Here is a 16,139-nt window from a genome sequence, read left to right on the forward strand (position 1 = left end):
ATTTAGGAAATGTGCTGTAATTATTTGAGCCTGTACATTTCCGCTGTTGAAGGAGTAACAGTGATAACAGTCCCCCCGCCACCCACCCAACACATTCAATGAAAGCTTTATTCGACACCACAAATACGAAGTCGCTGTTGCTGCAACACGAGCAAAGATAGTTTGCCACATCGCTGACCCTATCTCGATGAGTACTCTCATATCGCGATTTATACATGAAGACAAACACTACCCGGAACCATTTAATGCGACACAGGGGATTAATGGCTGCAGTCAATGTACGGATCTCCTCTCATTGTTTACATTTCGAAACGGTATTTTCTCTGGGTTTGCGGCACTGTCATTGACATAGGATCAAACCTAACCTCACAATGATGCTCAACATTGGTAAATGAATCTGAAGAAAATCTTATTGAGTCAATATCAAGCCGACAAGCAGCGAACTAGCCCTGTGTGCTAACTATCCCAGCTCCATCTTTACTGTATAGCTCGTTGCTCCAGAGATGGCAAGTTAGTCTTCTTTTTTCATTTGGCGTTTCTCCTGCTTGCATCTCAAGGACACCCAAATGGCTGAGGAGGTATAGCGGCAGGTGAGCCCGAAGGCCAGAGAAAAGCTTCTTATCTTCGGTATCGCAGGTAAATTCACTGTTATGCTTCCTCAAAACAATGTGCAACCGTTAGGATGTCGTATTATCACAAGTTATGATCTTCACAAACTGTGGATGTTCGTTCTGATGCCAGTGCCAAAATGTTACCAACCCTAGCATTCCGTGTATCAATGTAAAGTTTTGTAGTATAGCCAAGTCAAACTGTTTGCATACTTCTTTTGTAGAGTGCACAATGTTTAGTGTACCTCAAAGCTCCAAGTCCGAGTTCCTGGACAAAGCCCGGCAGGCCAGAGAGGAGAGGAAGGGACAGAAGGAGAAGGAGAGAGCAGCAATCCTCATCCAAGCCCTGGTCAGGAGATTTCTCTGTCGTTGCAGACTACAGAAGCAGATAAGGTGATCTCCAATTTTATTTATTGCACAAATACGAGTTATACTAGTCAACGTTTTTGTGTAGATTCTAAGTCATCCAGATCATGGTTCACCATCCTCAAGAAAACTAAAAGGGAAGTCCAGTTGATTTCTACTAAAGCACCTTGGACTATACTTAGTCATTGGGGGTTGAAAGAGCTTTGAATTCAATAAGTTTGCCACTAACATCAAGAGTACATACTACAAGTACATATTACTTAGTCTCATGTTCAATCCATCGTTTACTCAGGTTTTTCATTCTGTTTCTCACCAGGAAAGAGGTTGATGACTATTTTCAAGCTTCTGAAACTGGGACATCAAAAAGAAATGCACTTTCAATTTTCAAAATTGCTCGAAAATTACTATTCATATATCGGCCAGAGGATAAGATGGTGAGTCACCGTCACTACCACATATATAGCACAAGTTACTTAATTTTCTCTTAATTTTTACTATGTGGAGACTTGTGAAAGTGCTCGAAACATAACAGTAGTAGTTAATACTCTTGTTGTCTTGGACTGAGTGACTCAAATGGCTGTAATTTTGTGTATCAGAAGTTTGAGAAGCTCTGTCGTGCTATCCTGGCCAGCATGGAGGTTGAAAATGAACCTAAAGTGAGTGTGCATATGTTTACACCCTCCACTTACCAAACCTTTTTCAGTGGGATTTTTTTGTCTAAGTGATTGTTGTGACATTTGGTCCACAGGTGTGGTATGTTTCCTTGGCTCTCTCCAAAGACCTCACTATTCCCTGGCTCAAACAGATAAAAGATGTGCTGTGGACCTGCTGTCAACTACTGAAAAATTTAAAGGTTTGCCTTAATCTTAAGCTGGAACATGTGTTCTAATGTTAATTCTTTGATTGTAGCTGTACATATAATTGCATGTTTTGTGAATTCCAGCCTGACATACTTCAGGACAACAAGTTGGTAACGTTGTACCTCACCATGCTGGTGACCTTCACAGACACTTTAACCTGGAGGATAGTCAGAGGGAAAGGTAAGTCTCATGTCATGCAGAGGTTGTTTTGCTGTAAACGCATCTTTTGTTATTGCAGGGCATGCTTTTTGCAAATAAAATCCTAATATTTTCTCCTCAATATTTAAGGTGAGGCTCTCAGACCTGCTTTGACGAGGATTTGTGAAAACATCATGGGTCATCTCAATCAAAAGGGATTCTATTCAATACTGCAGGTTAAGTATTTTAGCTCATGTGTGTTCAGTTTCAAGAGACTGAGATGTGTTGTCACCTAGGTTCTTCTACAGTGTTATTCATGTGAACTTTTCTTGTTTAGATCTTGCTGACCAATGGCTTGGCTCGTTCTAAACCGTCTCTCTCCAAAGGCACACTGACAGCCATTTTCACTTTGTCATTAAGGTAAGGTAGTGTTCTAGGTTTAATTAAGTAGAGAGGACATGCATATTGCAGTTCTGTGATATCTATTGTAATTTGCTCAGTTGTTTTGTCACTTAATTTTTTGGGCTGCCTTTTTAATTAAATCTATTATTTTTCAGGCCAGTCATTGCTGCTCACTTCTCAGAGAACCTGCTAAGATCATTCCTCATTCACATCATGTCAGTTCCAGCCATCATATCCCACCTCAATGTTCTTACTCCAGAGGTAAAAGCACTGCGTTGTTTATAGTATTGTGTATTGTAATTGGAGCTGGAAGTGAGAGGGTTTTAATAACTGCTGTGTCTCAACAGTGCATGGCATCCATCCAGACGCATGACCTGCTGCGGAAGTTTATTCTGTTTCTCAGTCGGGAAGAGCAGTGTTTGGACATCTGTGTGTGTCTTGAGGGCAGCCACACACTCTGCTTACTTGGTACAGTATTATGGATAAATAAAGGCTTGCACTTTTCATCAGTGAAATCTAGTTTACAAATTAAAAAAGAAAATCATTGTGTGCCCCGAGGATGGTTGGTTTTTACCCCGTGGCTGCATGTTTCTCATCAGGCAACCTGATTCAATTGGGCTATCTTAATGAGAAAGTCCTGGAAGAAGAGGCCAACCATTTTGTGAAGGACCTGACAGACATGCTGTCCTACTGCCAGAGATACGTATCGCAGAAGAAGTCCAACCTGACCCACTGGCACCCTGTCCTGGGCTGGTTCTCTCAGACAGTTGACTATGGGTCAGTGAAATACTTTCTTTGTTTAATCACTTCAAGCAGTTAATATTCACATTCAAATTGAACAGTAATTAGACTCTTTAAATATAAAAGAAAACATTAAAACTTTTAGCACATAGGTTCTTTCTGATCAAGAGCTTTAGTTTGAAATGTGTTGCCTAATAGCTAGTAAGAATAGTAAGCTTTTATTCACTTTTTCCCTTTGAACAACAAATATTTAGATATTGGAGTACTTTCACTTTCCCTTGGTGAAAAAATAATAATAACTAACAGAGGAGTATTGGTATGCTTTAATAGTAGGAAAAAAGTGTCACCCCTCAGGCTGTCTTTGGAAGCAATCATATGATTGTTGATCTTCAAGAATCCCTGAGGGCTGAAACATCATCCAAATAAAAGAGAAATGTTAATGGAACCAGAATGTGCAACACTTGTTTCATGCTCTCAAAAAAATAATGCCAAAAAATCTGCTTGACTGTGTCCTCCTCCTGCTTCCCTGCCTCATGTTCCCCGTAGTCTGAATGAGTCAATGCCACTGGTCACTAAGCAGCTTCAGCATCTGTGGGGTGTCTCTGTCATTCGAACGCTCTTCAGTGACGTCCTCTCCAAAAAGCTGGAGAGTCAGGAGCCGACTCCTCCACCTCCGCAGCCAAGCACGTCACAAAACAATCTACCAGTTAAAAGTACGTTATCAATGTAAATCCCCTGTAATATTTTCAAGTCAGTACAATGTGTTGATTTAAAAAAAGAAGATTTGAAGGTGTTTTACATCCTCAATGTGATGTGTATGTGTTTCTGAAGACCTTTTCAAGCGAGCATTTCAAAAGTCGGCTTCTGTACGAAACATCCTGAAACCAGTCGGAGGGAAGCGAGTTGACTCAGCTGAAGTTCAGAAAGTGTGCAGCATCTGTGTGCTGTACCAGACCGCTCTGTCTACACTGACACAAATCCGCCTCCAGATACTCACTGGTCAGTCTCAGAATCTGACATTTTTACAAAATATATATTATTCAACCACACTAATTCAAAAACATCACAGAATGTTTCCTTTTATGTTCTGTTTTTCTGCAGGTTTGACACATCTTGATGACCTTTTGCCAAAACTTTGGGCCTTCATCTGTGAACTTGGCCCTCAGGGAGGCCTCAAACTCTTTATGGAGTGTCTGAACAATGACACTGAAGAGTCTAAGCAGCTCCTGGCTATGCTCATGCTCTTCTGTGACTGCTCACGTCACCTCATCACGTAATGTCACAGATTTTTACTGTAGTACATATAAGATTGCAAGTGTAGCAGCAATATTAAACACAGAATTATTGTGTTACAGAATTCTGGATGACATTGAAGTTTATGAGGAACAAACATCTTTCAAGATAGAGGAACTGATCACTATCTCCTCTTTTCTGAACACATTTGTGTACAAGATGATATGGGATGGTATCTTAGGTGAGTGTGTGACTCACTGACTCTTGAAAGTTTTTACAGTGGCACTCATTGTAAAGGGCATACTTGTATTGAAAAGGCTGTTTTGTGTTCTAGAAAATGCAAAGGGAGAGAAGCTGGAGCTGTTTCACAGTGTTCATGGCTGGCTAATGGTGCTTTATGAACGAGACTGCAGACGAAGGTTCACCCCTGATGACCACTGGCTACGAAAGTAAGCATAAACTCTGAAACACTGACTGCTACCGTAATATCTTTAGCATACCAGCCTTCTACGTCAGAATAGGCTGCTTTGTGATTAAAGCCACCTTTACATGTTTCTGCTGTTGCATTCAGGGATCTGAAGCCCAGCCTGTTGTTCCAAGAGTTGGAGAAAGGCAAGAAAAGAGCCCAGCTTTTACTGCAGTACATCCCCCATGTTATTCCACATAAAAATGTAAGTAAACACTACTTTTTAATTTAAGGTGCTGTCAATTTCATTTTCAGTTGTATGAATACTTTCTTTCTCATTTTAGAGGGTGCTGCTGTTCAGGAACATTGTCACAAAAGAAAAAGAAAGTTTAGGATTGGTAGAAACAAGCTCTGCTTCTCCACATGTCACCCATATCACCATTCGTCGCTCACGGATGTTAGAGGTACGGAGTCAACAGATTTTAACAAAAGCAAAGGTTTAAACTATGACACTACTGTGTGTGTATTTTTTCTGTAATAACAATTGGATTTGTCTGTCCTAAGGATGGATATGACCAGCTCCGCCGTTTACCGGTGAATTCTATAAAAGGTGTCATTCGTGTGAAGTTTGTTAACGACCTGGGAGTGGATGAAGCTGGTATTGATCAGGATGGTGTCTTCAAAGAGTTTCTAGAGGAGATCATTAAGAAAGTCTTCAATCCTGCTCTGAACCTGTTTAAGGTAAGTGACACAATTAGTGTGCCATTTTTAAACCATCACATTCCTACTACTGTTTTTCCTGTTTTGTCTGATATGTTTACTTTTCATAGACCACAAGTGGAAATGAAAGACTGTATCCTTCACCCACGTCTTACATCCATGAGAACCATTTGCAGCTGTTTGAGTTTGTGGGAAAGATGCTTGGGAAAGCTGTATATGAGGTACATTGATTTCTAAAGAAGCAGTCTCATTTTTTGTTCTGAGTGTTTTGGTGATCGTCAATAATTGTGTGTTTATTCCAATTCAGGGCATCGTTGTGGACGTTCCTTTTGCCTCCTTCTTCCTCAGTCAAGTGTTGGGTCACCACCACAGCACCTTCTACAGTTCCATCGATGAGCTTCCCTCATTGGACTCTGAGTTTTACAAGAACCTCACTTCCATTAAGGTCAGAAAAATTTAACTTGGGCTATCACTTATTGCATTTTGTCTTATTTTCCAAACTTATCTGTAGCTGACATTGTTTCAGCTTTATAAGTGGACATTTCATTGTTTTTTTTTTTTTAGCGCTATGATGGAGATGTAGGTGATCTTGGGCTCACATTATCCTATGATGAGGATGTTATGGGCCAGGTAAGGACGGAAAACATTGAAGATATTGTAGTTGTACTTAAATATATATATCTGTATATAAGAATCACGAGTTTATTTTTAATTCCTTTATAGCTTGTCTGTCATGAGTTGATACCTGGGGGTAAAACCATGCCTGTCACCAATGAAAACAAGTATGTGCAGTTTAAAGTGTACTGACACATTTTTTTTTATGTTTAAAATGTTCTTTTGCTTATTGTTCTGTGAAAATCATGTTCCCTCTCTGACCTCATCTCCTGCAGGATCAGCTACATCCACCTCATGGCTCACTTCCGGATGCACACGCAGATTAAAGAGCAAACTGCTGCTTTCATCAGAGGCTTCCGCAGCATCATTAATCCAGAGTGGCTGCACATGTTTTCCACACCTGAGGTTCAGCGTCTTGTGTCAGGAGATAATGCTGAGATTGATCTAGACGACCTCAAGTATGTAACCTTTGTCCCCTGTTGTCATGCGTCCAAACTGGATGATGTCATTTAATTCGTCTAGTCCTGTAAAGTTTTTTGAGCAGAATGACTAACTGGTTATCACGGCAACATTTATACTGATAACAAAAGTACTGCAGCAAGTTTTCATTACTACTGTAGTCTACTCAAGCCCTTGTTTGCTGTCTGTGCTTTCTGTGTGTTCAGGCAGTTTAATTTGCTCATCATTGCCATCTTCCTCTCTTCCTCAGGAAACACACGGTCTACTATGGAGGTTTTCACAGCAGCCATCGTGTCATCATCTGGCTGTGGGACATCCTGTCCAGTGACTTCAACGCTGAAGAGAGGGCTATGTTCCTTAAAGTATGTTGGCTTTTGTTAGCTACAGTCAAGTAATTGTTACTCCGCCAAGGAGGCAGAGCCTCAGCGGAGTTATGTGATGATCGGCGCTGGTTTGTCTGTCTGTTAGCAACATTATTCAAAGACTGACAAATGGATTTGGATGAAATATCGAAGGAAGGTCAGAAATGACACAAGGACCAAGTGATTAGATTTTGGCAGTGATGCAGCTTATAGTCTGGATCCACGGATTTGTGAAAGATTTCTGTATCATTGCGAGATAGCGTCTCGGCGTCATTGTAACTACAACACGTGACCACTACATCAGCTGCCTGCTGACAAATCCCATGATTGTGATCCTACTACAAATTGACCGCTGCAGACTTATCGGGACTTATCCATCGGAAATTATACAAGGAACAACTGATTAAATTGTAGGGGTGTTTCCGAGTCCCATCAATTCCCGGCGCCCGCTATATTTAGGTCACGCGATTTGGTATCCGTACATAACGTACACATGCGTAACACACGCCTGTGCTCAGCGCAAGGTCATTTTGTTTATGGGTAAATCTATATTAAATGGCCACATTCTATAGTGTCGTGATTTCTGTCATGACTTTTGTCAAGATTTCAGCCATCGGAAATGATACGACTGAGCAGCCTTGGTGGAGTACTGCGCTCTCTGAGTGCTTTTCTTGTTTTTATTGCTATCACAAGTTGGTTTACCCATTTATTGTCTTTTAAATGTGTTTTTACAGTTTGTTACCAGCTGCTCAAGGCCACCTCTTCTAGGTTTTGCCTACCTCAAACCACCGTTCTCTATCCGCTGTGTGGAAGTTTCAGATGATCAGGTAAGAACACATAAGGTTCGGCTCACATTTATTGCATATTGCACTGTATGCTTACTGTATATATTTGTGCGCTGATAAACTGCATTACATTTTACCTTCTGTTTGTTGTGTCCAGGACACTGGAGACACCCTTGGCAGCGTCCTCAGAGGCTTTTTCACAATCCGGAAGAAGGAGCCTGGTGGTCGACTTCCTACTTCATCTACGTGCTTCAATCTGCTCAAGCTGCCCAACTACAGCAAGAAGAGCATCTTGCGTGACAAGCTGCGCTACGCTATTAGTATGAACACAGGCTTTGAGCTCTCCTAACTCGGTTGCATCGGGACGATCTGCACAGGAGGGGTGTGTTAAACAGCCTGAACCAAGCAAGAGCCTCAGCTTACCTGTCACATCAAAGGGGCATCACCTAAACAAAAGGGGATTCATGAAGGATCTACCAAGTCTCCTTTTGTCTCTTTTAAAAACTGGATGAGCTCTGAGGGAGTGACCTTTACTTTAGTTCACTCTCTCCAGTCCAATAAGATGCTGTTTTTGCAGCACAATCGATTTTTTTTACCATCACCCTCTCCCACTCCAAAAATTTAATATATCGTGTATTTAACTTAATGAAATACAGATATACAGTGGCTAGATCCTTGTTTCTCAGGCTTAACAGAATCATTCTTGGATTTAACACTCCCATTTTAAGCGAACTGGAAAGCAATACAGATGCAATGCAAGCCATTAGACACATGGTCGACTGACCCGAGTAAAACCAAGTGATGCATTGTTAATATCCTTACAAGCTTGGATTCCCTCATCCAGGCAACTTTTCGCTGATATTGGATGAGTCTTAAAATGTTTTGCTGAATATAATGCATCTTTTATAAGTGGAAGACAAATCAGTGTCTTGTGTTCAACCCTGATGAAGGAGGGCTGGCCCATAACAGAGAATCTGTGTTGATTACATTGTGTCCCATTTTGAGGAAAATCATTTTGACCTTTCTCCATTTACTCCCATGAAAAGACACGGTAGTCGCCCAAGAGAGAGACACTGGCCCTCTGCTTTTTGTATTCTTGGTATGTTAAAAAAAACCCTAACATCTGCCTCAGTTCCAGTGAAGCAGCAACAAATTTCTTGAAAATCTGATGATGCTGTTGTTTGAAAAAAAGATGTCCTTGCTCTAGCATCAGTTGCTTTTGAGAAAAAGAACCGGGAACGTTTTGTCACTATTTGTTTCTGCCGAGTAGAGCGGACACAAGTGTTCCATGTCACACATCTGTGCTTGACGTCCACATTGAAAACATGAAGAGTAAAGTTAATCAGTCATGTTAGTCTATGTACCTAATACTAGGAAACTTTACTCACAACACCTTTGAATAACGCTGAGTGCCTCATGTATTGCCATCACCCCTTGCTGTCATATGTCTGACTTAATTCCAACCATAACCAATAACTACATACTGTTTATTGGAAACAAGCCATAGGAATGGGGGCTATGGACCTGGACTCTCTGCTCCTGGTAGCAAGACAGCAGAAACCCAACCACTGTACTACCACAACTACAACCACTGAGGGTTTTACTACAATGCTCTCTAATCTCTGTGGACTTTTTTAAGCCATGCAGAAAAGAAATTGAGGTTTATGAAAAACCTTTTAACATGATGTCATGGACTGGTTCATCAACCAAATGTGACTGCTTGACTTGATGATGTTCCCTCGGAAATATTGCACACATTTTTGCTGTTTGGGGGGAGTGGGGTAAGGGACATGAGGGTGAATCTTACCTTATAAGCCTAAAAATTCACACAGGGTTCATTTGCATCTGAAATTATAGGAAGAGACTTTTTGGGCATTTATGAGAAAGAGGAGGGTTCAACAAAAATATCAAATCTTTCTTTATTATGCAAAAAAAGTGTTCTGTTGTGAATGAGTATGGAAACTTTTGTTAATAAGTAATCATGTTTCTAACTAGTTATATTCTGGCCACTAACTTGTGGAAAAAACAATTAAAATGCAACCATAACTATACACACATATATATAAAAATAACACTGGTTGTATTGAATGTACTTCCAGTTTATTAATGAGATTAGACAATTTTGAAATCTGACAAATCAGTCAGGAGGCTCTTACCTAAGCTCTCCTCCTTTTAGTATATTCAAGCAAGAATAGGAAACACTACAAACGGATTTACTTAACACACTACCATGAGTGTGAGCCAGTGTGCGAGAGCGATGAAAGATACCTCATGCTCGTCTGTCTCCTCCGTTGAGGTCGCTCCTCTGTTTTAAATGATGTCAAGAGTAGGCTAGACTTTAACTGTACCAGTGGACTGCTGATGCTGACTTTGAATTTCCACTCTTTTAGTACAATAATAATAAAAATCGATCCTGGAAATGTTCCCACTCTTCTTGTAAAAAATTTTCATCTCTTTTTAAAAAGTGTCTTTCAAAGTGGCTGCACAAGCTACACTACGAAGTGTGTTATTGTAAAAACAAAAAGGAGATTCCCATGTAAGATTTGTCCATGTGTAAAATACTTTTTTCCTGTAATGTTAAATCATGTACACAAGTATTATATAAATCATTTACTTTAAAACATTTGCACACAATTGATGTTTTTTTTTTAACTAATAAATTACTAACTGGGTGATTACAAACACCTGCTGAGTCTGGAAAGAGGCCTGAAACATGACGGTGGAGCCTCACATGGGGACTGAAGCTCACTGCTGCTCTGTGACAGGCTGGAAGCTGCCTGCAGACATTAACAAGAAGTTGTGGGGTTGAGCGTTGTCTTGTTTTCCGGTGTTCCAGAGTACCGTGCATGTCGGATTATGGTGTAAATACGCATGTCTGTCTCAAATTCTTCATTGTGCTCGTTTCCTGCACTGCGTTCAAGGTGCTGTTGTGAGGATTTCCACAACAGTGATTGCAACTCTCAGCTGAACCTACAGAATAACCATGAGCCGTCCGCCGAGTCCTTCTCCAGCCCGATGGTTCCAGGCTCTGCGCAGGTAAACAACAGATTTACTTTATGCAACATGTTTTTCATGTGTGTGTTTTCGGTGAATGAGAAATCGATTTCACCTATTGAGCTGCTTAGTTAACTCCAGCTTTGGTATTTTTCTGTGCATCATATGACTGGCTGGAATTCTTTGGATTTTTCACTATCCTCCCTGCCAGTGGGGCTTAACTACACAATTTCAGGAGCACTGGAGAGTTGTTGACTGGAATCAACATGAGTGGGAAAACAAGGGCTTGCTCTGCTTGTCAGAGGAATGGACGGCTGACGTGCAGGAGGTAGAACTATGAGACATGGACTGGAAATGTGTTTAATAGCCTGCTGTTAAACTAATCTGCTGTTCTAGGACCAGGCTGGGGGAGCCATGTTTGAAGACATACGGTCTGGAGTGTGTAGAACTGCTGAGGAGAGCCAGAGTTGCCTTCCAAGCTGGACGCACCCTCAAGGAGAACTTCAGACTGGCTCAGCTGGAGGCTGTGGTGCGAATGCTGGAGGAGCACGAGTGTGACTTTGTGGATGCTCTTGGACGGGACCTTCATAAGGTGTTGTTTGACGTGGTCTCCTACAATGTTAGCTGCATCTTTCTGCATAATAGTCCAAATGCTTTTTCTTTCTTTGTATATCTGTGTATATCTGCACTTTCTCCTTTCGACCAGCCACGGTTTGAAACTGTCGTATCTGAGCTGATTCTTGTCAAGAATGAGGCCCTTCATGCCATCAACAACTTAAAAAAGTGGATGCAGCCACATCCTGTGGAAAGAAATCTGGTGAGATTAGTGTTATTAAATTCCTCTTTTACTGCAAAAACTTCTTCATAATGCCATTTGGATTATTAATGACTTGCATAACCTTTTTGGAGTGAACATTCCGTCTCGGTGCTACAAAGAAATGATTTGTACTGCGCCCACTAAAGCAGATTAAAATTAAGTTGCCTTGCCCTTTTGGAACAATGAAATGGGCTTATGTCCTTTCCTCTCTTAGTCCTCCTGCATCCTGATGAACTTCATGTGTGAGTGTTTTGTTTCACTTGTAGCCTAATTTCAGGGTTGTCTCCTTTGTGCAGTCCACCTCGTTGGATGAGTGTGTGGTGATCAGTGAGCCGCTGGGGGTGGTGTTCATCATGGGGACCTGGTGTAGTCCTGTTCAAATGTGTCTGGTGCCGTTAGTTGGGGCCATCGCAGCAGGTGCAGCAGACATTTCTCTAATCATTTAGCCGTTCCACACACAGGCTTACTGAGCATCAAACCGCCACTGATAAGGTTTTTGTTCATTTGTGTAGGAAACTGTGCAATCATTGGCCCCTCTGAGTGCACCGCTCACACATCAGACCTGCTTCATCGTCTCATTCCCTTCTACCTGGACAATGTGAGTAAGCTAGCATAAGGGATTTCTACGTTTACTTAACAAGATAGACTATGTGTCGTGAGACCTCTCAAAGTGTGACTTTGTTGTTTTTTGTCTAAATTAAAGGCAGGTGCTAAAATTTGTTAGATTGGATTTTCGTTCCACTCATTTTAGGTATTATATAAAAAACTCATGATTTTGCTTGCTACAGGCAGAGCTCAAATGCCCTCCTAAAGCAGAATAGTTTACTGACTCATTCTGTCTGAATATGTGCTTTTTTAAAAAGGCCTTTGCTCAGAAAGGGTCAAATGAGCCGTTGGTGAGATTAGACTTTGTTGAGACACTCAAATCAGGGATTGTCACATATGGGGTCATGCATGTCATCCAAAATGTCTGAATAGTTGACTCAGTTATAATTCTACTGCTTCAGTGTTCAATTTGATTGATGGTGAGTTAAAAGGAAGATGATGCTCCAGTCAAAAGAAATGATCTGACACACAATTCTTGTTTTCTTCAAGGAATGCTTCCATGTGATTCTTGCAGGCACGAATGACTTGCCTGAAGTCGTGGAACTCAAATTTGATCATGTTCTCTTTTCAGGTAAACAATCACCTGCAGCATCAGCTTTCTGAGTATTAAAGAGAAATATTCAAAATGCATTAAACATTATGATTTGTCACTGCCTAGGAAACAGAGAGGAGGGAAGCAGAATTGCTCAGGCGGCAGCTCGCACTCTCACACCAGTCACCCTGATTTTGGGAGGCAAGAACCCGTGTTATGTGGACCAGCACTGTGACATTAATACCGCTGCTCAGCGCATCGCTTGGGCATGTTTCCAGAATGCTGGACAGAGCTTAGTGGCTCCTGACTACATTTTATGCCACGCAGATGTCAAAGCACGGCTGGTACAAGCCCTAAAGTGCTGTCTGATGCAGTTCTATGGTTCCGATCCCAAAGAGTCCCGCAGCTTTGGCCGCATGGTCAATCTGGAGATTTTCAACCGTACCAGAGACATGTTGTGGAGATCTGGCAAGGTGGCTGTCGGTGGGCAGGTGATAGAAGCAGAGAAATATATTGGTAAGAACTTTCTATATTACATTTTTTCAAATAATGCCAATGAATACATGTGAAATATCTAATCCTGCTACTCTGTTTTTCGGGTATTTTTGTTGTCTCTGAAGCCCCAACAATTTTGACAGAGGTGTCAGAATCAGACCCCATCATGCAACAGGAGGTTTTTGGTCCAGTTCTTCCTTTTCTGACTGTAGACAGTGTGGATGACGCAATTACCTTCATTAATAAGCAAGAAAAACCCCTCTGTGTGTATGCATTTTCCAGCAACAGTAAGGTACATGGTGAACATTAAGACGCTGTATTCATAGCTGTGTCGAGGGAAGCCAACTTGCATTGTGATCATGTGTTTTTCTGACAATGCAGGTCACTACAAGACTAATGAGTGAGACCTCTAGTGGAAGCTTTTGCTCCAATGACTGCATCCTGCAGAGTATGATGGTGGCTTTGCCTTTTGGCGGCGTAGGTAAGTGTGTAGCATCATAGTACATGCTGGGGGATAATACTGCCTGTATCTGATGTACACTTGCAACGTTTTCTTGACAGGTGCCAGTGGAATGGGCTCCTTCCATGGCCGCTACAGCTTTGATACCTTCTCTCACAGAAAATCATGCCTGCTAAGAGGCACACGGTTTGAGTGTGTCACCTACCTGCGTTATCCACCCTATGAGGACCGCAATCTGTCCCTAATGGCATGGGCCAGCACCTTGTCCCAGAAGAGCCAGGGCTGGTGCCAGATCCTGTGACTGTGTTGGAGGCCATGTGGGACAAATCCATGCTGGAATATAACCAACTGCCCCCTAAGTCATGAGCAGGCCTGACACAGAAGTGTATTATTAGTGTACTGAAATATAGACAAGAGCAAAAGCCTCTGGGTACCACTGCATCTAACAGAGACTAGTCATAGTATTTGTTTAGTCTCAGTCAGTGTCAACTGTGGAACCAACAGGAATAGGGATTACTCTCAATTATTTAAAATTTCTCTGGAGAACTCCCTAAACTATACATCAACTGAGCTGAATGTACATGTTTGAAACAATACCTGTGCAAAATTAAATACCAGGACACCTGTATTTTGGATGTACATAAAGATTTATTATGACCCGTGATCACTGAACTGAGACAATTGTGAACCTTATTCATATGTAATAATGTATTTACAATATGACTGAAGTATATACATGAATCATTCCAAACAAATCAGGTTTTTGTTTAATCCTCATGTGTGAATGTGGTCATTCAGGTCTTTTGTAGATTTTCTCCTCGTTGCCTTCTTTCATGGCTGCATATCTGGCGACGGTGAACAGGTAGTCGCTCAATCTGAGTGAAAATGATACAACATTTATCAGATGTGTGGTGGAAGAGCCATGTTCTCATTAATATTAAAATACAGGACTGACCTGTTCAAGAACTTGGCAACATCTGGATCTGCCTCCCCTGAGCGCACAATTGGGGCAACACTATAACAACAACAAAGAGCTGTCAAACCGACTGTGCAAGTGAAACAAGAGAAGTTGGACATTGTAAGTCGTTCAAGGTAACGTTACAACCGTTAAACGTGCTGGAACTGACCTGCGTTCTGCTCTCCGACAGACCGTCCGAGCCAAGTGCAAAGCTGCGCTACTCTTTCCGCCGGACTGTGAAACACAACGCGCAAGTGTGAAAACCTTGGCTGTAACAAGAATACCATGTATGCAGAGGCACAAATGGGCTTACTGGTAAAATGAAGTTGGTCAGTGGAGGGAGTTCTGCTGTAAAGGTATCAATCCAGGTCTCCATGTCTGCAATTGGCTGAGCAGTAAATTTAGTCCTTTCTAGCAAAACCAAAGAAAACCCCCAAAATGATCTTTGAGCACAGAAAACGTGATAAAACCACCAACTTTAGTGCATTAGACTAGCCAGCATATGCATACTTATATGACTTTCTCTTGCAGACGATTGAGGTGTAGCGATATTGGAGCCCACATCTTGTAAAATGCACTGTATCTGCAATGACAAAAGCACAACAATTAGAAACTTTATATCGTGCAAATGCAAAGTGGCAGTACATAAGGAAGTTAATACATGCAACATGAAAAGCAAACCTTGTCCAGTTGATAAGTGAACATGTGACCTTTGTCAAGGCAAAATTCTCTGGCCAATCTGTAATGCAAGTCAAGATAGTAATTTCAAAGAGTAATTATCAAGAAAGTTATACAGAGAATTGTAAGGTTGGAATAGTACAACTTTACCCTATAGCTGATGAAAGTTCATCTGTATTTCCTAAAGCTTCAAAAATGTGATCTTCCTTTGGTCTCCTTTCTCCTGTAAATGTGCTTGAGAAACCTGCACAGCAAGAGTCAAGTCAGCTTTTGTAAATACGAATTTTAACAATGCCACAATGTACCGATTTCTAAATTACGTTGATAAATAACCTTTGTCTCCAGTTTTGGTGTATATTTTGGGGACCCTGTTATCTCCATCAGTGGCATAACTGTTGGGGAAGAAACACATGAAGACTCATATGCAAGGCAGTTTTTGTAACATTTAATATATGCTAACAGGTGACACAACAATGAAAGTGTATTATCGTTTTTACTGAGTTTTTAAAGCTTCATTTAAAAAAAATACTCTGCTGTGCTAAAATTCACTTCCTTTTAAGGGATATTATAACTGTATAGCAGCTGCCAAGCAGCAGTTTATGGAGTGAGTTACTTGAATAACAGCAACATTAGCTAAATACCTGCACTTTGTAGTACTTGCACATGTACTTTGACACAGAACAGGATTGTACAACTACCTTCTGCGGGAACACAATGGTTTCTTCGTGCGATGGTCGCCTATGAACCTGCTTGTCCGAACAAAACAGCGGAGAAGAGCAGGTTTGATAACAAACGATGTCATTTTCAGCTACAGTTTAGCATCTAGAGGTGAACAGTGGTTGGTTATGTGTTTTGTCCCACTGAGGTGTCCGTAGTTCATGGGCGTTTCGTTTTCATCGTATGA

The 16,139-nt window shown here is 41.3% G+C and overlaps 3 protein-coding genes across 5 annotated transcripts; 2 read left to right on the forward strand and 1 right to left on the reverse strand.

Annotated features, from left to right (window-relative positions):
- The first annotated feature begins 104 nt into the window (after positions 1-104).
- On the forward strand, positions 105-10,318 carry ube3b (ubiquitin protein ligase E3B). Of its 2 annotated transcripts, none has more exons than XM_035947960.2 (28): positions 105-387; positions 558-636; positions 833-1,001; positions 1,291-1,408; positions 1,571-1,630; positions 1,723-1,827; positions 1,918-2,014; positions 2,123-2,208; positions 2,310-2,392; positions 2,530-2,635; positions 2,722-2,842; positions 2,974-3,151; positions 3,662-3,828; positions 3,947-4,114; positions 4,217-4,388; positions 4,471-4,589; positions 4,683-4,797; positions 4,920-5,019; positions 5,099-5,218; positions 5,319-5,495; positions 5,585-5,695; positions 5,782-5,919; positions 6,039-6,104; positions 6,198-6,256; positions 6,365-6,547; positions 6,799-6,910; positions 7,645-7,737; positions 7,853-10,318. In XM_035947960.2, exons 3-28 carry the CDS (start codon positions 841-843, stop codon positions 8,042-8,044), a joined length of 3,207 nt encoding a protein of 1,068 aa, XP_035803853.2. In that variant the 5' UTR covers positions 105-387; positions 558-636; positions 833-840; the 3' UTR covers positions 8,045-10,318. The 2 variants fall into 2 exon arrangements, with proteins under 2 accessions (XP_035803853.2, XP_023125702.2); XM_023269934.3 differs by having other exon boundaries at positions 105-278.
- A 106-nt stretch (positions 10,319-10,424) lies between these two features.
- Positions 10,425-14,352, forward strand: aldh3b2 (aldehyde dehydrogenase 3 family, member B2). 2 transcript variants are annotated; one of them, XM_023269937.3, is made up of 10 exons: positions 10,425-10,731; positions 11,086-11,281; positions 11,396-11,506; positions 11,803-11,923; positions 12,019-12,104; positions 12,602-12,683; positions 12,771-13,160; positions 13,265-13,431; positions 13,521-13,620; positions 13,701-14,352. In XM_023269937.3, the coding sequence occupies exons 1-10, from the start codon at positions 10,679-10,681 to the stop codon at positions 13,898-13,900; spliced, it is 1,506 nt and encodes a 501-aa protein (XP_023125705.1). In that variant the 5' UTR covers positions 10,425-10,678; the 3' UTR covers positions 13,901-14,352. The 2 variants fall into 2 exon arrangements, with proteins under 2 accessions (XP_023125705.1, XP_054867503.1); XM_055011528.1 differs by lacking the exon at positions 10,425-10,731 and adding an exon at positions 10,899-11,017.
- mmab (metabolism of cobalamin associated B) lies at positions 14,228-16,093 on the reverse strand. Its single transcript, XM_023269941.3, has 9 exons — positions 15,934-16,093; positions 15,569-15,627; positions 15,386-15,479; positions 15,239-15,296; positions 15,068-15,140; positions 14,871-14,968; positions 14,727-14,791; positions 14,555-14,614; positions 14,228-14,474 (listed from the first exon to the last, which is right to left on the reverse strand). The coding sequence occupies exons 1-9, from the start codon at positions 16,035-16,037 to the stop codon at positions 14,390-14,392; spliced, it is 696 nt and encodes a 231-aa protein (XP_023125709.2). The 5' UTR covers positions 16,038-16,093; the 3' UTR covers positions 14,228-14,389.
- Between the last annotated feature and the right edge of the window lie 46 nt (positions 16,094-16,139).

This window comes from Amphiprion ocellaris, chromosome 6 (genome assembly GCF_022539595.1).
Source record: "Amphiprion ocellaris isolate individual 3 ecotype Okinawa chromosome 6, ASM2253959v1, whole genome shotgun sequence".
NCBI lineage: Eukaryota > Metazoa > Chordata > Actinopteri > Pomacentridae > Amphiprion > Amphiprion ocellaris.